At 59.6% G+C, this 22034-nt stretch overlaps 1 protein-coding gene across 3 annotated transcripts; it reads right to left on the reverse strand.

Annotated features, from left to right (window-relative positions):
• Positions 1-27: 27 nt before the first annotated feature.
• On the reverse strand, positions 28-19707 carry GRK6 (G protein-coupled receptor kinase 6). Of its 3 annotated transcripts, none has more exons than XM_033073603.1 (17): positions 19591-19707; positions 16558-16653; positions 13932-14044; positions 13545-13622; positions 13252-13352; positions 11975-12067; positions 11616-11679; positions 10854-10994; positions 10005-10195; positions 9213-9250; positions 9001-9090; positions 8695-8903; positions 8299-8436; positions 7939-8076; positions 7665-7799; positions 3093-6129; positions 28-87 (listed from the first exon to the last, which is right to left on the reverse strand). In XM_033073603.1, exons 1-16 carry the CDS (start codon positions 19640-19642, stop codon positions 6079-6081), a joined length of 1728 nt encoding a protein of 575 aa, XP_032929494.1. In that variant the 5' UTR covers positions 19643-19707; the 3' UTR covers positions 28-87; positions 3093-6078. The 3 variants fall into 3 exon arrangements, with proteins under 3 accessions (XP_032929494.1, XP_032929496.1, XP_032929495.1); XM_033073605.2 differs by having other exon boundaries at positions 10005-10149; positions 10865-10994; positions 19591-19685; XM_033073604.2 differs by having other exon boundaries at positions 3093-6881; positions 19591-19685.
• Between the last annotated feature and the right edge of the window lie 2327 nt (positions 19708-22034).

The following is a 22034-nucleotide window of genomic DNA, read 5'->3' on the forward strand; positions in this document are numbered from 1 at the left end:
GGGGGGCCGGCGGGGCGGGCGGCGGGGGGACGGGGCTGCCGGGGTCCCGCTGCCCATCGCTGGGGGGGAACCGCCGGGGTGGGGGCCCTGCAACGAGACAGACGCGAGCGTGAGCGACACGGAAACGTGGACGCCCTGTTCCCATGGTGACTCGCTCCACATACGCTGCAGCGCCCGCAGCCAGGGGGAACCGTGCCTGGTACCCCGTGCACCCCCCTACCATCTCCCCCATGGATGCAAACCTGTGCAGGCCCCCTAGAATTGCCTAGGGCAGTGCTGGGCACCTTAGGGTGGGAGACGGATGCTGTGATCACACAGCATCATCTTCAATATCGTGGGGTGCCCAGTGGGATCTCCTGCTTTTGCCACCCAGTGCACCCCGAATCGGCTGCTGAGCCCAGGCAGTTCATCCCTGTGCTGGCACACAGGAGGGTGACCCGGGGAGAAGGAGGGACAAGCAGAGGTGCCGGCTGCCTGCGGCACGTGGCACTCACAGGAGCACGTGCACCGAAGCCATGGCTGGCCTCGCAGCCTCTGGGGATGGTGGCACCCCAACACAGCAATGCAGGGCCAGGGGTGGTGGTGATGGGAGCCATCACCTTTGCCCTTTAGGCAAGGTGACAGCTCGGCCGCATCCAGGCAAGCACCAAACATCAACGGTGTGTGCCAAGGGCAGGTCTGCTCCTCAGTGAGCGGCGAGCAGCACCCATGGGTGCTCGCAGGCAGGCACGTAAATACCCGTCAGGATTCTCATCATCGTGGTTTGGGAGAAAACGGGCTCGGCAGCAGGGAGGAGGGTGAGCCTGGAGCGACAGCAGCCGAGGGCTGGGTGACCACGGAGACACCATCACTCCCTCAGAGAAGGGCGAAGGGGCGCGGGTGCTCCATCACCCTGCGGTGCAGGGCCACGCCGCTGGCAAGGGAGCGCGGCAGGGCCACCGGGGGCTGAGGGTGCCGGCGGGGCCGGAGGGCCGAGCCCGGCGGAAGGAAGAAGCGATGGGGAAGGAAGGAACCGGGAGCCCTGGCCACGCTCCGGCGGGCAGCGGGGGCTGCTCCATCACGCAGACAAACGCGTGGGCTGAGGCAGCGCCGGGATGTGGGTCTTTGGGGAGGGGGTGCTCTGGCTGAGGCCAGCTCGGTTCGGGCAGCGCTCGCCACATCGGCTGCAACAGGCTCCGCGCCGGCAGCCTGGGCATCCCCGGGGAGGAGAGGTACCGTGCGGGAAGAGCCGTGGGTCGAGCCCCGGGACGACGGCCGGGGGAACACCGGGAAGGGGTGCAGGGCGGGCTGGCGGCGCCGCGGACCGGGGGCGTTCGCAGCTGGGGCGTGCGGGGGGAGCGGGGCTGCCGAGGACGTGCGGGCTGGGGGAGGAGCGGGGCCGGGCTGGAGACACTCACGCCGGGCGGAGAGCGGACCGGTCGCCGAGCCGGGCCCCGCCGGTAGCCCCGGGCCGCCCCGCTGTCCCCGGCCGCGGCCTGGGGCCCGCTGTCCGCGCCGCATCCCTGCCCGGTGCCTCCGCGGAGAGGGTGACACCCCGGCGGGGAACCTCCCCGCTCCCCATGTCGGGCGCGGCACCCCTTCCTCATCCTCATCCTCCTCCCCGGGGGCGCGCGCCCGCCGGGGCCGGACCGGAGATGCGCGCCCCGGTACGCGCCGCGCGCCCCCGCCGCGGCCCCCGGTGGCGGCGGCGGCCCCGCGCGCTCCCGCCCCGGCTCCGCTGCCCCCGCACCGCGCAACAGGCGGAGGCGCCGCGCCCGCTCCCTCCGCGGCTCCCGTTACCGGCGGCCGCGGCGCACGTGGCTCAGGCGGCGGGCGGCGGCTCCATAGGGCGGCGGGGGAGGGGGCCCGGTGCGCGCCCGGTGCGCGGCGCCGCCGCCGCCTCCCGGCGCTGCCTTTGTCTCCGGTGAGCGCTCCCGCGCCGCCGCCGCGCGCCGCCCCGCCCGCCCGGGCTCCCGCCCCGCCGCTCCGCCCCGCCCTCGGCTCGGGGAGGGATCCGCGAGCCCCCCGCACCCCCCGCCCCGGGACCCGCCGCCGCTCGGGGGATACCGGCTGGGCACCGGTACTGCAACGGGAATCGCCCTCCCCGCCTCCGGGGAACGGCGGCGGGCTGCCGGTGGCGAGAGGGCCAGGGCATCCCCGGGGGTGGCCGCGGGAGCCCGTCGGGGTGGGGGCCGGGGATTCCCGGGTAGCGGCTCCCGGTCCGGGTGGGGTGAGGGCGCTGCGGTGCCCGGTGCGGTGGTGCCAAAGGCTCCCACAGTCGGCAGCCCCGCACTCGCCCTGGAGGTGCCCTGGGAGTGCTGCCACCCCTTCCCCCAATGCCATCCCCAGCCTCCTCCAGGGGTGACAGCTGCGTGCTCCCCGGGGTGACGGCCAGCACAAGGCCACAGGGAGGGAGACCTTGCAGCGTACTGGCAGGACTTTAACAGCCCCTGCCACAGCCCACCCGGCCACTGCAGTGACACACGTGGCTCTGCAGGGCAGGGGTGCCAGCCTGGCCCTCAGTACGGCGAGGGGCCGAAATGGCACTGGGTATCCTGGGGTCACCCCGCTCCCTTGGGTGCCATACCCCCACGCAGACCCCTCGCCAGCCTGGCCTGGGCGGTTGTCCCCGAGCTAGGGCTCCCCCAGCCATTTGCCATCGAGTGGTTGGCACCAGCTCTTCCCTGCTATAACTGGGGCCGGTGGTCGTGGCCCCCATGGGCGACTCGTCTGGCACCGGACTGCACCAAGCTTGGGATCCAGCGTCCCCGCTGTCCCTTCGCTGCGCCCTGGGGCTGTGCCAGGAGCGGGGCAGCGTTGTTTCAGGGCAGAGCCGTGCCAGATGCGGGTGGGCGATGGGTGTGGGTGCCCCACGCAGGCCACGACCCCGCCGCCGTTTCCTGCCCGTGGGCAGGGTGGCAGGCGCCCGCTGCGGCTGCACACACGGCGCATTGTTCTGCCGGGGCCCGGCCGGAAGGACTTCCTCCATCCCGGCCAGGGGATGACCTGGGGAATCCGGGTGCTGCCAGCCCAGTCCCGCCACGGCCGGGCACAGCGGCTCCGCTGTCCGGCCAAGCCCCACCAAGCGCCCCCTGGCTCTGACCCCGACTCACCTTGCTGGAATTCGCCTCCTGGGATCCGACCTCACAGCGCGGCCACGGCAGCCGGGCTCTGCCGGCTCGGTGTTTGTGGGGGTGCCCCAGCAGCACCCAGGGCGGGCAGGGGGCTGCGGCCATGCGGGGGGGCCGGGATGCTCCCTTGAGGCATGGGGACCGCAGGGACGGGGGGCACGGTGAGGCCGACGGGCATCGTCAGGTCAGGGCAAGGGCGGGCGAAGGGAGCCAGGCCTCCGGCCCCGCCAGCGCCGGGGGCCGGGAGCTGCCTTCCCCTTCCCCTTCTCCCCACGGCGGCGGGGGGAGGCAGGCGGGGGAGCGCTCCCCGAGCCACATGGTGGGCTGGAGGAGGAGCCGTTGCCCAGGCAACAGCTGAGAGCATCCTTCACCCCTGAAAATGGTGTGCAGAGCTGCTGCCACAGCCCCACAGTGTGGGGCACTGCTCAGCAACCCCACAGCTCGCCTGTGGCTGGAGGGTCCAGATCCACCCACCCCAGATCTGGGCATACACCAGCATCCCCTCACCTGCACGCTGCTACCCCCAGCAAGAGCAGGGATGGGGATGAGAATCCTTCAAAGCTGGGGCACCACTGGGCAGGTGGGAACAGGCAGAGTCCCTTCCCTGCCCTGCTCAGGGCTTGCCAGGGCTCTGTTGGCCCCTGGCCCTGCCCCAGAGCCACCCTGGACTTGTGACAGGCACAGGAACATGCTGGTGACCCCAGGACCTTGGTGCCAGGGTGCCATGACCCAGGCACTGCCAGGAGGGCAGCACAAGAATCCTGCCTGGTGTGTTTGGAACAGCAACCCCTTAGCAGTCCCCATCCCCCTGCCTGCCTTCCTTCCTTGCACGGCTGCAGAAAATTCCTGGATTTTACCCCAAGATGCCCCCTCTGAGTGTGAGAACTCCTCCTCGGCCCGCTCCCATAGCAACTGTTCCCTAGCTACCCGGCTGCACTTGCTATTCTCATCCCAGTGCAGCTGCGTGTGGCCCCCCCGCGCTGCGCATGAGGCTGTGGCCACTGCCACCAGCCCCGGACCCCAAACCCACCCTGCATCCCCGACCAGGCTGCTCCCCTTTGATTGCTTCACCCTTGGTGACCATCGTGACCCTCACCCCAGGTCACCCTGCAGGGTCTCCCCTTGGAGGGGCTGTTCCTTGGGCTAAGGAGCAGCACTGTGCTGCCACAAGGTTCCCATTCATGGTGGCCCCCCTGAAGCAGTAATTCACCCTGACCAGAGGGCAGCAGGGCTCTGTCCTGGCCCCACAGCACACCTGGGACAGCCCAGGGGGGCTCTGCTGGGGATGAACATACCCCAGAGGGGATCACAGCAGGCACAAGCATCCCAACAGCACAAGGCCTCATACCTGTCATGCCCCCACATTGACCCAAACTATGCAGCAGAAGACACTGAGGGTCATCTGTGATACTCAGCCAGCATCAACATTTTTGCCCTGGAGAGCAACCCCAGTCCTTCCCTAAAGGACAGGAGCACCAGCAGAGCCCATCACAGCCCAGAAACGAGGTCCTGCTCCCATTCTTACAGCCACCAACCCCATATGGCCCAGAGCAGGCCCCCCCATGACACAAGGGCAATACAAGGCACAGCAAATCTTTACACTTAACAAAAGGTTAAAAATTTAAATATTCTCCAACTTTAGTGCAAGGCAAGCAAATGATACCACAGGTCCAAGTAGGTGCTCAGCCCCCCTGGGGGGCCTGGCTCAGAATGAGCAGAGGCAGCAGCACACGCACACACGTGTGCACACACACACAGAAGGGACAAGTTATTGCTCAGGACACAGCTGGGACATTGTACACAAGAGGGGGCAGGACAAGCTGAATGGAGAGGTGGGATGATCCCCATGCTGCTCCCCACAGAGGGCTCCTGCCCATGGGTGCAGGAGCTGTGCTGGCTCCCCAGAACCCCTGGGGACACACACTAAGCTGGTCCAAGCCCACTCGCCCTTGGGTCACAGCTTCCCATGACCCCGGGAAGAGACATTCCCTTTACCACAGCTTTGCTCCCTGAGAGCAGGGTCCTTCATGTGTCTGCTCCTCCACCACTGAGCTGGGCCTGGGGACGGCCACACCTCTGGAAGGCACAGGTCCAGAGCTGGTGGAACTGTGCTGTCACCATCCTGCAGGGTGCCAGGGATCAGATCAACCCTGTGGCCACAGCAGCAGCAGGTGACCGGGAGTGGCTGTGTCCCGCCGTGCCAGTGGTCTGGAGAGGGGCTCGGGATCAGCTTGCTGGAGCTGGCAGCACGTGTGAGACGAGGCAGGAGGCAGCAGGCTCCAGCAGACAGGGACACGAGGACAAGGCAGTGACACTCTGCTGCCAGGACACAATGGGAGACATTTTGGCACAGCCCTTTCCTGTGCCTCGGGGCTGAGCAATGGACTCCGCTGGAGCCAGGACACCTCAGCACGGCCAGAAAGGTCCAGGAAAGACGATTTAGACACCTCAAGGCACAGAAGGCCTCTGTCCAGGACTCCCTGGAACTGTTGCTCCTCCCATAGGAGGACATTTGTGCCTGTGACAGGGTGGGGGCAGTGCAGGCCCCCACCCATAGATTAAAAACCGACATGTGATATGTACAGACCGACATATATAAATATACATCAAACCTGCGGTGCCACTTCGGCACCGTGGAATGTGTCAGCAGAGCTGCTCCAGCCTGGCCTCGGCCCACGCTGCCACCATCCCTCCCTCCCACCCTGGGCCCGGGACGGGAGTGGCAGCCGGTGGCAGCAGCACCATCCCAAGTGGCAGATTTGGAAGCATCCGGGTTTTGTTTAGGGCTTGCCCATGGCCAGAGGCACCTCAACCCGAGCCGTGTGCTGCTGCCAGCCTTGGAATCATCCTCACAGTCTTCAAATACAGACGTATAAAACTGTAAACAAATCCACCTTGTGGGGCCACTGCGACCGTGTCCTTCAGGCTGGGCACTCGGGAGAGGCAAGGGGGTCCCAGGGGCTGTGCTCTACAGCCGGGTGGGCTCTTCCTCGCTGTCGCTGCAGTTTCCACAACAGTCCTGAAGTCAGAAGGGCAAGGAGAGGGAGGAGGGAGGGAGAGAGGAGCACAGCAAGCAGAGGGTGAGCACAGTCACACAACCCAGCCTACAGCTGCCCTCTGGCAGGGATGGGCCAGGCCCACCCCCCAGCCTGTGTGTGGGAGAGCTACATGGAGGCAAGGGGCTGGTGGGGACCCCCAGACTGCAGAGAACAGTCCAGCTGCATCTGGAGGTTCAGCTCCTGGCAGACAGACTAGTGAGCACGCAGCTGGCTAGCTCAGAAGCTGTGAGGAAGCTGGGCTCAGGGACTGCAGCCACCCAGGGACACAAGCTCAAGTGCCAGCACAGACGCTCGGCCCTGCTCAGGGCCCAGCTGGCCACAAAAGCAGCTGAAGCCCTTTCTGCTGAAATGGGAGTCTGAGCACGGGGCAATGCCAAACCCTTCACAGTTTCTCAACTCTTCGGTGTGTCCCGGACATGCGGAGAGGAGTGAAGGAAACTTCCCACAGCCCTCTGGGAGCAGAACTCCCAGCAGCAGCAGTGCAGGGGCAACTTTGGCTCAAGCTGAGGGCAAGGCCTCCCCCACAAAGGCAGCAAGAGCAGGGATGCTGGATTAGTGGCTCAGGGGGCAGTTAGAACAACAAGCAGGTTGTGCTCTGCCAAGGGAAGGGAATAGGCACTGAAGGGTAACACTCCTCTTTCCCAGATCTTGCCATGTCCGTGGGCCACCGGGTATTTCCCTGAGCAGAGCAGCCAGGAGTGACTGCTCACCTCTGGAAAGAGAAAACACGTGGGAAATCACAGCTCAACCCCTTCTACAAACAGCTGCCCATCCTCTGGCAGGTCCTGCCTGCCTTGGGAAGGGCTGGGTATCCCCAGAGTTGGCTCTGGCTAGGGCAGCCCACTGAACTGCAAAGCAAAACTTAGAGCTTGCCAAGGAGCAGAAGTCAGCACCAGGTGGCTGAGTGGGTCCAGAGCCAATCACACTGGAGTCCTACAGCTGCACACAGCTGCTGAGAGGCAGCTGCCCAGGCTTTGCCAGGCCTGGAAAGAAGGCAAAGACTGTCCTGGGCAGAGAAAACAGGCAGACAAGCAATCCCTCAGCAGCTGCAAGATGCTTTTGTTCTCCTCATCCCTCGAAAGAGCTGCTTCTGCCTGGCTCAAGATCTGGCAGAAGTACTCTGGGGAGCCCAGACAGCCCATTCCAAGAGCAAGGACTTGTTCAGGGATGGTATTCATGTCAGAAGGGAGATGATTTTGTATTTTAGAGTCTTCAGCATCTCTCTGCCTGGGTGATTCCAGCATGTTCAGCCAGGACACTCCTTCCCAGCCGCTTGACTCCCCCAGCATGGGGAGTGCCAGCCAGGCAAGGGATGCTTCCTGCAGCCTTGCACAAGTGCCCCTGAAAGCCCTAGGATGTGGCCCCCCAACACTAGGGGAGATTGCTCACTGCCCTTTCATGCCCAACTCACTGCCAGACCTGGCTGGCACAGGCAGGAGCAGGATCAGTGCTGCTGGGAGACTGGATAGGGAAGAAAAGCTGGGCAAACCCTTACCTGTCTGCTGAACAAGCGCTGGAGTAACCCTTTCTTGGGCTGTGGAGAAGGCTGCCCTTTCCAGTCCAGGTCTGGGGGCACTGTGCCATCTGTGCTAAAGACATTCAGCTCCTTAAAACACTCTGTCTCGATCATCTGGAAGAGAGAAAAGAAGGCTGCAGCAACTGCCTCATGGAGCCCATCACTGAGGGCCCAGCAGAGCAAGAGAGCAGCAGGGACAGCACAGGGACACTGCCCTCAGCCAAGGTGGGCACAAGCACGAGCAAAGACCTACCTCGTTCTGCCAAGGAATGGGCACACTCCCTGTAGCAAACTTCTGGTAAAAGTCATTGTCTGTGGGCTCCAGCTCTACTCCTTTCACCGTGGAGAACTGCTCAATGTCCAGAACATCCTTGCAGTAGATGGCCTGGGGCTATGCAGCACAAAGATTGCTCTAATGCCAGGTTCCAACTTGATGCCACCACCTCCAACTGTTGTTCATGGCCAAGCCAAGGCCACCTCTCCCTGCAGCCCAGAGCTTGCTGGACCCCTGTTCTGCCAGGCCCAGGGAAGGGTCCCATCTCCCCATACCAGGGCTCCCTCTTCCCTTGACAGTACCAGTGACTGATAAGGTCAGGAACAGATGGGCACTTACATCTGGCTTAAAGGGAGGGTCCAGCATGCCTGCTTCCAGCCTCTTGAAGTTGAGGTGCTTGAAGAGAGGGTGTTCCTTCACTTCCTTGGCCCCAGCTCCTCGGCACCCCAGGCGCTCCAAAGGGTCTTTGCATAGGAGCTGTGACACAAAAGAAATCAATGTGCTGGGTGAAGGGTGCTCTGTGCAGGAGCAGCTCTGGGCTTCTACAGTGTGTTCTAGGGAGAGCACAGGCCTGCTGGGCAGCGGGGCAAGGAATGAAGGCACTCTGAACCCTCCATGCTGCCTTAGCAGGGACAAGGGAAGCTGGTTGTCACCTCTGCAGGGAGCAGCCCTGATGCTCTGCTGCTGCATGCACAGAAGAGGCAGGAGTGAAGGGACAGGGCTGCACAGCCATACCATGGTGCACAGGGAGCGGGCGCAGGGCGAGAACTTCTCCGAATATTCCTCCTGCACTTCCTTCACCAACCGCTCCACCTCCTCCCGCTTGATCTTCTTCTTGCGCTGCTGGAAGGGGGACTGGCCCTCGATCATCTCGTACACCAGGCAGCCCAGAGCCCACCAGTCCGGGCTGAACGTGTAGCGCTCGTTCTTCACCACCTCTGGAGCTGCACAGGAGCAGGGGTGAGGGATGGGTGAGGGATGTGTGAGGGCAGGGAGAGCACATCTTTTGAACTGCTTTTTGCTCAAACCGGGGTCACTTACCCATGTAGCCAACTGTCCCCACCCGGCCCTTGATTGTTTGGCCCTCTGGCACGTGCACAGCTAGTCCCAGGTCTGAGATCCGGATGTGACCTGCACAGAGGAGGAGACAAGTGAACAGGAGAAAGTCAGGGGGCAGTGTTTGAAGCTGCCAAAAATACAAGGTAACCCTGGTTCAAGCAGAATAAGAAAAAGCTCATGGCTCCTGCACTCACCATGGTCATCCAGTAATATGTTCTCTGGCTTCAGGTCCCTAGGAGGGAAGGGACTTGATTAGCAAGAAGTCTGTTGTCAAATGACAAAAGCAACAGCCACATCTCAACAAATCACAGATAAGCAACTTCAACCTCAACAATTCCCCTCACCCCAGATAACCTCCCTCTCACCCTCTGCCCCAGTGCTGACCCTGCAAGCTCTCCCCTCCTGGGCAGAGAGGTGGAACACAACAACCCTCAACCCTCTGCTGTGAGCCTGAGGATGGTTCCCTCTTTGCAAGTGCAGGACTCACTATGGGACAGGCCTTGCAAGTGAGAAGGAGCAGAGGTTTCTCTGCTTATCCTGCCCGAGGGCAAGGAAGGACCAGAAGGGACTTCCTGGCCAGTGTTTAGCCGTGCTGTCCTAACACTGCATCACGCCCCCATGAGTACAGTCAATCGACTTGTTTTCCCTCCTCCCCAGCTCTTGAACACGTTGGGGCAGCCTACCCTCCTTTGTTCTAGTGTCAATACTGCCCAGGGAGTTCAGTGCCTGCCCTGAGACATTCACAGCATGATCACATCCTGTTCTTGGCGATCATTTACCAGCACAAGGAAGCCAAGCTAAGGTCTCCCTTTCTCCCACAAGATCAGCTTTCTGTTCCCGATTCCTCTCACTCAGCTCTGTGCTGCTTTCAAGCCTGAGCTTATTTTCTTGAGCAGACAGACCCAGCTGGTCTGGTAAGAGCAGCAGGAACCCTCTTGCTGCTGCAGGCCCTACAAGCTCTCCCAGCAGGGACCAGCAGCACGCACCTGTACACTATCCTCTCCTGGTGCAAATCCTCGAGGCCACAGCAGATCTCAGCAGCATAGAAAGCTGCCCGGGGCTCCTCGAAACCAGCCTCTCCCATGTGGTAGATATGGAACTTGAGGTCCCCTCCATTCATGAGGGTCAGCACTAGGCAGAGAGCATCTTTAGTTTCATATGCATAGGCTAAGCTCACCTGCAATTTAGGGCAGAAAGGCTGTTAGAAGACACAGCTGGCAGAGGGAGGTGCCCACACTCCCATGGACACTTTGCCACCCAAGCAGCCCCTCACAGACTCAGGGTTGGGCCTTTGCCAGCAGAGGAGGAACTGTGTGAACCCAGGGAGGACATGGCAGTACCCAGCAGTCCCAGCACAGCCCCAGCTTTCCTGAGACAGGGAGGACACTTTCCCTGAGCCAAAGCTGTCCCCCCACAGGGGCAGCACTCAGCAGCAACAATGGGAGAGCATCTGATGAACCCTCTGCAAAGGGAGGTTCAGGCTTTTCACACCTCAGTGCAGCAAGGCAGAGCTCCCAATCACACAGCTCAGGCCTGGGCTTCTCCCCACCCACTGTCTGGAGAGACAGTTCTCACTATTAACTTGTGCCCCAAAAGTCACAAAAACACCAGATGGGTGTTTGGGGCTGACTCTGGAGGCATTTACAGCATGTTATGGAGGCAGTAAACGTCCTGCCAGACCTTGTGAGAGATGTGCAGCCACCAGGACTCTGCACCACGGGCAGAGCCTGCTCCTGCCTCTCCACACCAGGTGAGGAGCACAGAGGTGCCAGGCTGGCTGGTTGGAGGAAGAATCCAGCATTGCAGCAAAGTGAGAGCAACTCCCATGTACTTACTACAAACCTACTGTTCACTTTTTCCAGGATCTGTTTTTCATTCAGGGCCATGGCTTCTCCCTTCCTCTTTTTGATCCGTTTCTTCTCCAGTTTCTTGCAGGCATACATCTTCCCTGTGGCACGCACTTGGCAGGCACACACCTGGAGGGAGGATAAGGCTCAGCACCCTCCCACTGCCACTTCCAGAGTGAGGGGTCTAGCTTCTGCTCTCAGGAAGAGGCACAGGAAGGCAAAGAAGCCCACTGTCAAAGCAAAGACACAGGTAACAGTGTCAGCTGTTTCAGAGTGACAGTTCCAGATGTTACAGAGAAGCAGAAGCCAGCTGTAATGCCTCTAACACCTTTAACAGCACCGTGGCTGGTGCCTGGGAAGACAGAAGGCCACTCCATAAACAGAAGAAAGCCTGGTAGGAAGTTTTCAGGAGTGCAGTTTGCTCTGTAGAGACATATGGAACAGACCTGACTGCTCAGTTAGCAGAAGGCAGCACAGGGCTCGTGCCACCAACCCTGGGGCACAGCACGTCCCACACCTCCAGCACCTGGAGAGAGGTGAGCTCCTGCCTCTCAGGGAGAGCTGGCAGGTCACACAGGACTCAAAACACAGCCCAGCACAGAGACCCCACAGCCCACCCAGCCAGCAGCACCTGTGTCCAGATGCTGGAGTAGCTTGTGGCACCCTGATGGCCAACCCAGGTCTGCCTCTGGCAGCAGGCAACAGTGGCTGCCTGGAACCCTGAATGCAGAGGAAATGGTGGTTACTCACCTCCCCAAAGCCGCCCTTACCCAGCACACGGTACTGGCGGAAAGTGTTTTTGGTCACTGGCTGCCTGTGAAGGAAAGGAAACCAGAGTGAAATGTGAGCAATGACAGAGCAGGGGCTGAAGCCCAAACCACCTCCATGCCCTCTTGCCTGACAGACTGTGGCTCACCCCAAACCCCTGCCCAACCAGGCCTTGCTTCCTGGCAAGGCAAGCAAGGCTGGGGCTGCTGCTGGTGCCAGTAAAGAGCCCTGAGGGACAGCAAAGGCCAGGCTGTTGGCCCAGCATGGGAAGGAGCCCCAAAACCCCGCAGGCAGGCTGTGTGAGGAGGGTGCAGGATTCCCAGAGGTGAGGGGAGCGTTACCGTTCCAGCCATTTCCACTGCAGGAAGCGACTGAAGTACAAGCTGTCGAGGTAGTCAGCAAAGGGAGCCACGCTCAGGTAGTCGTGGATAAGCCTAGGAGAGAGCAGAGCCAGCATGGTTCCTGAGAGCTGATCACAGCTCTGGGAAAAGCCAGCAGCCCCAGGAAAGAGGAGGTGAGCAGCCCCAAAAGACTGTTCACTTTGCCATCCCTCACCCACACAGCCGCGGCTCAGAAAGCCCCGCTCCATGCTAAGCCTGATGCACAAGCTGTGTTGGAGGCACCACTGTGACAAATGCAGCACCCTGGGACCCGGCTGGTACTGCTAATTGTGGCCTCCTGGCACCAGCCAGGGCTGCAGAACAAAGGGGGACAACGGGACTCTGCAATTGCCCCTGTGCTCACAGGGCAAATGTTCACACAAGGCTGTAATCAGCTGCTAGCAACATTCAGCACCAGGCGCTGAGCTGTTCGCTGTCAGATGAATATCCAGCACAAAAGGCCACAGGGGATCCTGCTCCAGAGAGCTAACTGCCTTGGAGAGCTGTGCCAGGGCTGCCCAGCAGAGTGAGGAGCCTTAGACACAGTGTCTAGACTGGAAACACGCATCAAGGAGAAGCGGATGGGCTCTCCCCTTTCAGAGCTTGCCAAGAGCAGGCAGGGCCCAGCCCGGAGGCTCTGCATTCAGACTCGACACTGGTTACCACACACAGAGCTAATGCTCCCCAGAAGACTGCAGCAAATGTGTTGCCACAGCCCTGCACTCAGTTAGGCAACAATCTCCAGCTACTGTGCAGGGAGGGGTGAGGCTGCAAGCCTGGTTTGCCCGAGAGCTTCCGCTTCACACGCGGAGCCAGGACCTTGGCCACAGCTTCTGTGATGGGAACAGAGGTGACCTTAGACCCTGACCTTAGACCACTTCTGCAGCCAGGGGGACAGGACAGCTGGCACAGAATGCAGCTATTGGCTCAGCTTGGCAGGAGCCTACAATATCCTGGCACAACACCATTGGTACAGGGTCTTCCCAAATGGCAACTCTGACTGGGAGGACTGACAGAGGTTTCTGCAGCAGTTTGGCACTCCCAGAGCACAAGATATCTTTGTGCTCGCTCTCCTGGAGCTGGGCTGCAAACTGCTGGCCCAAACTCCCCAGGCCCCAGCCTTAGCACCAGCTCTCACTCTCCCAGAGGAAGGGACCACAGGGGACAAGGTAAATCAGCTGCAGCATCATCCCTGTGCCATGTGTCACCTGCACGCACAGCTCAGCCCTCCAACTTACTTAGTGCATTCCTTGAAGAGCTCCTTGGAAGGTTCCTGCTCCAGCCTCTCACAACAGGCATCCACCAGTTGTGAGGGAACTTCAGGCACATGGTCCTCACTCTGGGGACAAAGGGATGGAGTCAGACATAGGGAGCAGAGCCCAAGGGTCCTGCTTTGGGGTCAGTGGGGAAAGCAGTGTGGTGGCTTGTGAGGTGGTGTGGTGGCTCAGCATGTTGGCTGTGGCCATTGGCAATGTCAGCTGTTGGCTTTCCAACTGTCCTTGCAGGTAGCAAACACAACCCTCTCACTCACGTTTGGCTTTAAGTACTTTTCAATCAGGTGCTGCCCACATTCCTTCCTCTTCTCATCTGGAGCCACTTCGTACCCTGCCTGGAGAGAGCAAACAGTGGGAGGGGCAGGTCCAGCCAGAAATCCAGCCTTGCTACTGGGCAACAGCTGTGGAGCAGCAACACCCTCTGCCCAAAGTTTCCCATGCTTTCCTTGAAAACCAGATCTCCAGCAAACACCTCCCTAAGCAAAGACCCAGCCCTATCTGGGCTCTGACTCCCAGGTTTTTCCTGCAGGAAAACCCTATATGCCCAGAAGTTCCTGCTGGAGCACCCAGCCAACCAGTTTGTGCCCAGGGTGTCAGGAACATCCCTGTCTGCCCCAGTGAAGCCTGATGGGCTTTGCTCTTACCACAGCATCCAGGAACTTGACGCAGCGGGAGAGCTCGGGGCGCGTCTCGCAGAACTGCCGGAAGAGCATGTGCCCAATGGGCTGCTTCTCGCACAGGCTGTGGTAGTCCCGCTCTGCAAACGAGGAGAAGGTCACACTGCCAAATCCCAAAGGAGCAGTCCCAGCCTACTGCTCTGGCCAGGCAGCAGTGGGGGTACTGTGACTCCTCAGCTGGGCTGCTGACAGCCTGAGACTCCCAGGAGGGTGAAGCACACCCAGTGGGACAAGGGATGTTGCTGTGGTTTTACATTCCCCTACAGAAGACCCTCTTCCCTGAAAAAGGATTGACCTGCTGTTCTGTTCATCCTGAACATCTTGTTCCTAGCAAAGGACCTCCATAACAGCTGCTTGCCTAAAGGCTCTCTTCTCCCTCCACAGAGATCGACCAACTACTCCAGACAAACAACTTTCTTTGGAACATGAGGAACACACCAAGCTTATCTCAAGGCAGATCTTCCAGGCCTAGAGTTGTTTTGATGACTCCTTCAAACCACTTGTGTTCCCAAAGGCCCTGCTGGAACCAGCAGCATCAAAATGGGAGGCACCATTCCCACAGATGCCTTGCTGACGTGCACACAGCAGTCAGAACTCCCCACTCCATAGGACAGCCACTTGTTTGTACATCAGCTCTTGCAGATTATTCCTACCTCTCTCTGAACTCTGGTAGCCCAGGCACAAACCCTGACTATCCAGAACACTTTCAGTTCTCTGCTTTTTCCTCCCCTTCCACTCAAGAGATGTTGTCTGATCGCAGGCCAGGACACATTTCTGTGACAGCCACTGTTCCCAAGGGCTGTGGGCTGCCTGCAGCGCAGATGTGCAGCCACCCAGGGGATCCCAGCACTGGGTACTCCCAGCCTTTCTCTCCCTGTGCAGCAGTTTCTCCCGAGGAAGCTGCAGCTTCCTGAGGGTGCAGGAGAGTGCAGAGCCAGGCAGGCTGTGGTGGGGGAGGAGGTGGCCTCACCAGCTCCGCCGCACCAGCCGGTTTCCTTGTGTCTGCAGGGGAAGGAGTTCCCTTCAGCTGGGGAGGACCAGAATTTGCTGTCGGTGAGATCAGAAGCTTTCAGTTGCCCTGGTTGCTGCCCAGGCTCACACGAGGTTACTCCCTGTGGTCAGGGCATAAAAAGCTTAATTCTGCAGTGGGCAACCAGCCCACCGTGCCCACAGTCCTGCCAAGACTCTGGAATAGGAAAGAAACGCCTTTCCAGCAGGCTATGAGGTGAAAAGAAAGACAGCCCAGCCAAAGAGTGCCCAAGCACAAGGAACAGGGTCATCTCTCCCACAGAAAAACCAAGCAAAGCTGCTGCCACCTGGGTCAGAGAACTTCTCACGTGCCTCTCCAAAGGGAAGTGAGACACGGGTCATAACAGCCAGGGGCTGGGAGGAACTTGCTTCCCAAATCTTCACAAGGTCACTGTCCTGGATAGCAGGACAGCAGACAGAGAGACCACCAGAGCTCACTGCTGGCAAATGGGTGAAATTCAGCATTGCAAAACACCACAGCGAGGATGGCTGAAGGCACAGGATGGACAAAAGCTGAGGGAAAGCTCAGCTGAGGGCATTGCAAGTCAAAGAGGCAGAAGGGATTTGGATGGTCAAGATGGGAGCTGCAAGGAGAGCCCAAGCCAGAGCCCTGCTCAGCTCTCAGACCTTGCTCCAGAGGAGCGGCCAGCAGCAAATTCAAGGCTGGAGTCTCTATACAATCACATCTGGCTGTGAAGCAAGCCCTGAGAGATGGTGAACAGGTTGTATGGCAGAGGGAGGTGGGGACAGCCTGCACAGAGCTGCTGTGAGCTTGAGGGTTACAGTGTGCATGAGTGAGGTTGAGTTCCTCCAAGTACTACAGTTCCATGAGGCCCAAAAGACCGCCAGGACTGGAAAACCTGGGCAGGGCAGAACTGGGAATTTGAGCTGCAGAAACTTCCCAAACACATTCATTTCAATGACACCTGCTCTGAAACAAGGCCAGCGCTGTGCCACTCTCCAGCTGGCAGCTGAATCCGGATTGAAAACTTAAACAAGCTCTCCCCAGGAAGCACCCTCTGTGTGTACCGTCTGTGCCCCAAAACAATTTCACATGATCTCAGGACCAAGCCTGCTGCACAAACAACATTAAAACCATGAAGAGTACAAAGTACAGAATGAAAATGACAGGCCAAGCCCTGCTCAACACCGGTTCTCAATCCACTCCAAGGAGCAAGAACCCAGTTTGCCTGAGAAGAGTTACTGCTTGAATGTTAGAAGCTGAGGTGTGTGGAGTTGAGCTGAATCCAGGCAGGGAGAACAGAGAGCATCAGCAGGACCTTTGTTGTTTTTGCAAAGGCACCCCAGAGTGACACTCCAAAACTCTGCAGCATGGAGCAGTCACGCTTCCATGTTTGCACACAGAAGGTGATGTTCCCTAGTGAACATCACAGTCTCACAAGTGTGTGGGTACATCACCAGCCACTTACCTACCCATTATTTCTTCCCTACTCTCTGAACTCCAAGTCATCCTGGCTGGGATTTGCCCTGTTCTATGTCCCTGACACACAGTTTGGGGTGCACAACTCCCACCCCCCAGCTCCCACCCAGCCCTGCATCTCACCCAGGGTTTGCCGAAGGTCCTCGCAGAGGCTGATGTGGGGGAACTGCAGCATCTGGCGCCATTTCTTGCTCTTGCCTTTCCGGTTTCCTCCACCACCTGCAGGGCACACAAAATCAGTACCATGAGTCAGGAAGCAAAGGTGTTTGACTGCAGCCTAGCCTTGCCTGAGGAAGGAGCCTCTTTCTAAGTCCAGGTAAGGAAAATAAGACCAAAGTGGTGCCACCATCTCCTGGTGGGACAAAAGTGTTTGAGCCTCAACTGGAAATGGACAGACCAACCTCTGGCTGCTGAACAAAACCCAGACAAGAACTTGAAGACCTTTCATGATGGGAGAATCCCACCAGAGGCAGAAGTGTCCACAGCCACAGCAGATTTTGGCTCCCAGGCCTGTCTCCAGCACCTCTGCATAACTAATCACCCCTCCAGGCCATGCCTTGCTTGGTGTGAAGCTCTTCCTGCTGCAGCAAAGACGTTCATGCACCTACTCATTCCAGACTGATTGCTTACTCCAGGGAGAGGCTCTCAGAGGGAGGACACGAAGCTGGGAGACAGGAATTCCTACTCTAATCCTGGCTTCACAGACAACTTGCTGCATTGCCTGGGGCTCATCACTTCAGTTTCCCACCTGTGAAGTGGGGACACTCCCACCTTTCTCCAGAGATAAGGAAGCCTCAGAAAATCCAGATCCAAGAACCAGGTATTACTCCAGCTGGAGTGCTGTAGGACAGGGTGGGAAAACTTCTAGATAGACCAAAAAATTTACATCACAGGAAGCACTAAGTACCGATTGCTGGGATCAGCCAGCCTCCAGGGATTGCCTTCCCAGTGCCAACACACACAATTTCCCACCTCTCTTTGGAAATTCATTACATGACCCTGCCAAAGTGGTCGGGCCAAGAGTTGGTCCCAAGGCCCAGCCTTCTGAAATCACAGAGGGGTTCAACATAATTTATCATCTCTTCAGAAACACTTTCATAACACTCTCCTCCACTGCAGATGCAGTTCAGCCCCAAACCCTAGACACAGTCCCTGGGCACGCAGCTCCAGGCAAGGTGGGATGGGGCCACCCTGGTCAGCCTTAGAGGGTGCCAGCCCCAGGTCCGAGCCCCTGGCATGCTGTGGGTCCCTGCACTGCATCTGCCCCGCAGCAGCAGCAGCTGGGCCGCACGATTGTACAAACTCAGGAAGGAAGTGACTCAAGGGTAAGCAGGGCTGGAAGAAACCAGCGGCGCAGACACCCTCTTGTCAGCGACAATGAAGCGGATGGGGGCAGCGAAATGAGGGCAGGGGAGGACAGCCCATCCTCACCCCAAGAGAGCTCAAGGAAAGGCAGAGCAAAGCCCCACAGCACCCGGAGGTTGCATTTCCTTGAGTTGTTTGCTTTGAAAGGAGGCTCCAGCACCCTTCACTCGTGGTTCTCCCCCGCCCTCCCAGCACTGCAGCCAACAGTCCAGCGGGGAGCTGGGCTCCTGCACAGCACCCCTGGTTTGGGGATGGAGCAAGGGTGGGCTGCCTCCACCCAGAGCTCACCAGGAGCAAGTTCCAGGGTTAGGTGATGGATGAGAGTTGGGCTGCTGTCCCTGTGTCAGGGCACGGGGCTGGACCAAACATAGGGCATGGTCATGCTGTGGCAGCAGCTGAAGGTGGCTGTCAGCAGTCTCCCAGCACATCCCAGCTCAGCTCTGCACTCCCACACCAACCTAGGAAGCTCCAAAAAGGCCAGGCTGGAGCAATGAACCCAGCCCTGTTGGATCTGGCCTGCAAAGAAGCTCTCTGAGCTCACCAGGGTGGCCACCACGGCCACCCAGCCACAGGTGGGAGAACCACGGACAGGCAGCATGGACACCTACAGCACTCACAGCCCAAGAACCACCTGGCACAAGGGTGACACTGGGTTGTTTCCACCTCCAAACTACAGAGGGAGAGGCACCAGCAGAGCACCAGGAGCAGCAGCCGTCCAGCACCTCCTGTTGCATCAGTGCCAAAACTCCATTCCCCAAGGGCACAACAGGAGCCAGTCTCCGGGTCACTCCATGTGAAACTGGGCTCGTGCCTGGAGGTCACAAACCCCGCTGCTTGGTTTTGAACCAAACCTTGCCATTATGAACCCGAACATCATGGTCCACCACGGTCACTGTGCCAGCAGTACTTACACTTAGCCTGGTTTTCAAGCAGGAAATGTTTCTGCCCGTGCAAATTCAATTTTGCTGCTTTTTGCTCCCACAAATCTAATCTCCACAGCTCTCTAACTGGATTTCAGCGGGTCTCTCAGGCTCCAGCATGGCTCGGTCTGGCCAACAGCACACCACGGGACAGGGAGGACTGTACCTGTCCACCACATACGTGATCTAACGAACACATCGATTTCTGGCTGAAGTGGATCTTCTGTGCAAAGGACCAGGTTCCTGTGTGACACTTCCCATCCCCTCCTGAGGCTCCTCCACGCAGCTCGCCTGCATCTTCAGGACAGCCCCGTTGCTGCCAGGCTGCATCCCGCAGGGGGGCCGGGAATTCCGCGTGGCCCTGGAGCAGCGGGAGCGCCGTGGGCCCGCAGCAGAGCTCCCGGAGCCCCGCAGATGGGGCCGGGGTTGGTGTGAAGGCGGCGGACGGGTGGGGCTCCCCGCCGCAGTTTCGGGATCGGCCCGTGTGTGGGAAGCAGCAGTTTAGCGGACTGAAATCAACTTTTGTTTCCTCCTACGGCACCCAAAGCTGCGTCTCCCCTGTGCCAGAGGAGCCGGAGCAGCCTCTGGAGCGGGCAAGGCGGGAGGCAAACGGGGCGATCTGCACCGGACAGGCAGCGAGGCCGCCTGGGAGGGAGTTCAGCACTCCCGGAGCGAGCACAGCACCGGGACACTCCCGGACCGCACGGGGCAGCCGAATGCCTGAGCCCAGCCCGCGCCGCCACCTCCCCGCTCCCCGCCAAGGCCGCGATGCCCCGGGAGGGACCGCCCCAACCGAGCCCCGGGGCGGCACCAGCGGGGCCCGCAGCCCGGGCCTGCAGCCCCGCCAGCTCCGGTGCCCGGCGCCGCTCACCTTCGCGGGCCTTGAGCAGGACGGTGTTGGCGACGATGTTCTCCAGCTCCATGGGCCCGCGGGCGCCGCCGCCTCCCGCCGGCTCCGCTCCCCGCGCTCCGCCCGCGCCCGCCGCCCCCCGCCGCCGCCGCCACGCCCCGCCCCCCGCGCCCCTCCCGGCCAATGCCTGCCCTCGCTCCTCCCGCGCCGCACTCCTATTGGTCCGTCCCCTCAGGAAGCTCCGCCCCCTCCGCAGAGCCACCGCCCTCCCGTTGTACTCCCGAGGTGCGGATGGTGAGGCGGGGCCAGAGCAGTGACGTCATTCGGCGGAGCGCTGCCGGGACGAGGGGGCGGGCGTTGATTGGAGGGCGAGATGTCACTCAGGGGGCGCCGCGAGCGGATTGGGAGAAAGTCAAGGCCGCCTACCACATGGAGCCCCGCCTCCCAGGTCATCTGATTGGGTACGGAGCTGCCACTCAGCCGTAGAGTGAGTTGTGATAGGACATTCTGTGGTGGGTGGGGCCGAGCTGTTATATATAAATAAGCGTTGGGGCAGTGTGGAAACCGTGAGGGTGTCGTGGGTCTGTGGGCTTCCTAGTTGTGGTGCCGGTTCCTCGGGCGGGTATCCCTCCGAAGTGTCCTGTAGTCTCCTGTTAAAACCAGTTGCGTGTTTAGGGGAGCCTCCCCACCTTCACAGCCTCAATAAAGTCCAAGCAGCCACGCGCGTTCCCCGGTGTCTTGGTCAATCCCGGTAACGGGGTGCGTCTCCCAAGCTCTGGTGCTGTGCCCTGTTTCTGTGGTCACTGCTGCCGTGGAGGTTTGGCTTTCTCATCCCCCAGTGCAGCTGACCCTGACAGCTCATGTGCTGTTCTGGTGTTTGAATTCCCGCCAGTTTCTTTCTACCATTTACTTGCTCTAAAAGCCATTTTTTAAACTTACACCAAAATCAGCAGCAGCATTACCTTGTCTGAAGAAAAGCTGCAGTATGGGAACCTCTCCCCACCTGATCCCCCACAAACCAGTCCCTGGTTTCCTTGCAGATCTGGCCTGTACCCAGCACCCCTTTGTGACCTGTCAGCCCCTCAGGTCACCTGCCCCTCTCCTGGGCACAAAACCACTCATTACTCATTAATCTTAAATCTAGTGGTGTCTGCTCTGCTTTGTGCTGCTCCTGGCTTTGGAGTGAGGACATCACCTCTGTCTTCCCATGGCTTCTGTCTCGTGTCCCAGCCCACGGGAGATGTGTCCATCCCTGCCCCAGGTGTGAGGCTGGTGCTGGCCAGGGCACGGAGGAGATGATGGGCAGGTGCCTCGGCTGGTGTCTGTCAATGGCAGCCTGGCCCCACGGCTGGAGAGAAGGGTTGATGTCCTCAGGCTGAAGTGAGGATGATAATAACACAAATTACTCCAGGCACTCACTGTCCATGCAGTCGGGACTGCCTGTGGCTGCTGTGCCCTTCAGCATCCACAGGAAATCAGATGTCACATCTTCAGGGTACAAATCTGCAGCGTCAGAAGGAGGAGGAGGATGCTCTGCCCTGCCACACCTTGGGGGTAATCTCTCTGTCACTCTGCCTGGAGGGATGAGCTCATGGTGTGAGAGCTCCTCTTTTAGAGCTGCTTTCCTTCCAAAGCTGGCACATGTTTATTTTGAACTGAAAATGGGATGACAGTTTCCGCCCATTTCCAGCATTAACTCTTTGGTTGCTATTTTCTGTTTCCTCCCACCTGGCATTTTGCAGCACCATTCCCATCACTGACAAGAGCCATGGACAATGGGAGGCTGCTGGAACAGCACCAGTGTCCAGGGGATCCTGATGTTCCCAACAGATCCAGCAGCAGCTCAGGTGGTGGAGCTGCCACTCTGCTTTTTAACTCTATGGAGGGGATGACATGGCTGGAGAGGGCTCAGGCTCTGAACTCAAGCTTATTGGGGGAGTAATGAAAAAAAAATCTTAGGAAATTGAAGAAAAAGCCTGAAAATGCAGGATGCAATTCCAGGCATGGGTGCTGCAGTTGGGCAGCAACAATCAGCACCTCAAGGGGAGCCACTTTCCTGAGCACAGCAGGAATAAGGGTCGTGCTGTGGCAGATGAAACAGAGAAACAGACTTTGTACAAACTTGGAACAGAAATGACTGCTGGAGGGATATGGAGTGACCTGCTCAACGCATCTGCTGTGAACAGCTGATGTGCTGGATGGGGATGCAGTGGGAGATGCTCAGTGAAGGTTGGGGGAAGAGAGGGACCGGGTGCTCCCAACACCTCACCCAGCCCTCAGGATTTGATGTTTCAGACATCACCATGAGTCTCCCTTCATGTACTTGGATTTTGCCCTGATATGCTGGTGTTGCCTTGCCCAAGCAGGGGGGGCTGTGTGCCCCACTCCAGCATCCCGGAGCTGTGCACTCATGCCCAGGAGCACAGACAGTTCCTGGTACTCTGGCTGGCCCTGGTACCCAGGGC

The sequence above is a fragment of the Catharus ustulatus genome, chromosome 15, assembly GCF_009819885.2.
Source record: "Catharus ustulatus isolate bCatUst1 chromosome 15, bCatUst1.pri.v2, whole genome shotgun sequence".
Classification (NCBI taxonomy): Eukaryota; Metazoa; Chordata; class Aves; order Passeriformes; family Turdidae; genus Catharus; species Catharus ustulatus.

Excerpts from the sequence above, each read along its gene's own strand:
- GRK6 (XM_033073603.1), bottom strand. The coding sequence starts at position 19,642 with ATGGAGCTGGAGAACATCGTCGCCAACACCGTCCTGCTCAAGGCCCGC. Across the intron at positions 11,680-11,974 it reads CAGTGGAAATGGCTGGAACG|GCAGCCAGTGACCAAAAACA; the intron begins GTAACGCTCCCC and ends TTTCCTTCACAG. Across the intron at positions 9,251-10,004 it reads CAGGAGAGGATAGTGTACAG|GGACCTGAAGCCAGAGAACA; the intron begins GTGCGTGCTGCT and ends CTTCCCTCCTAG.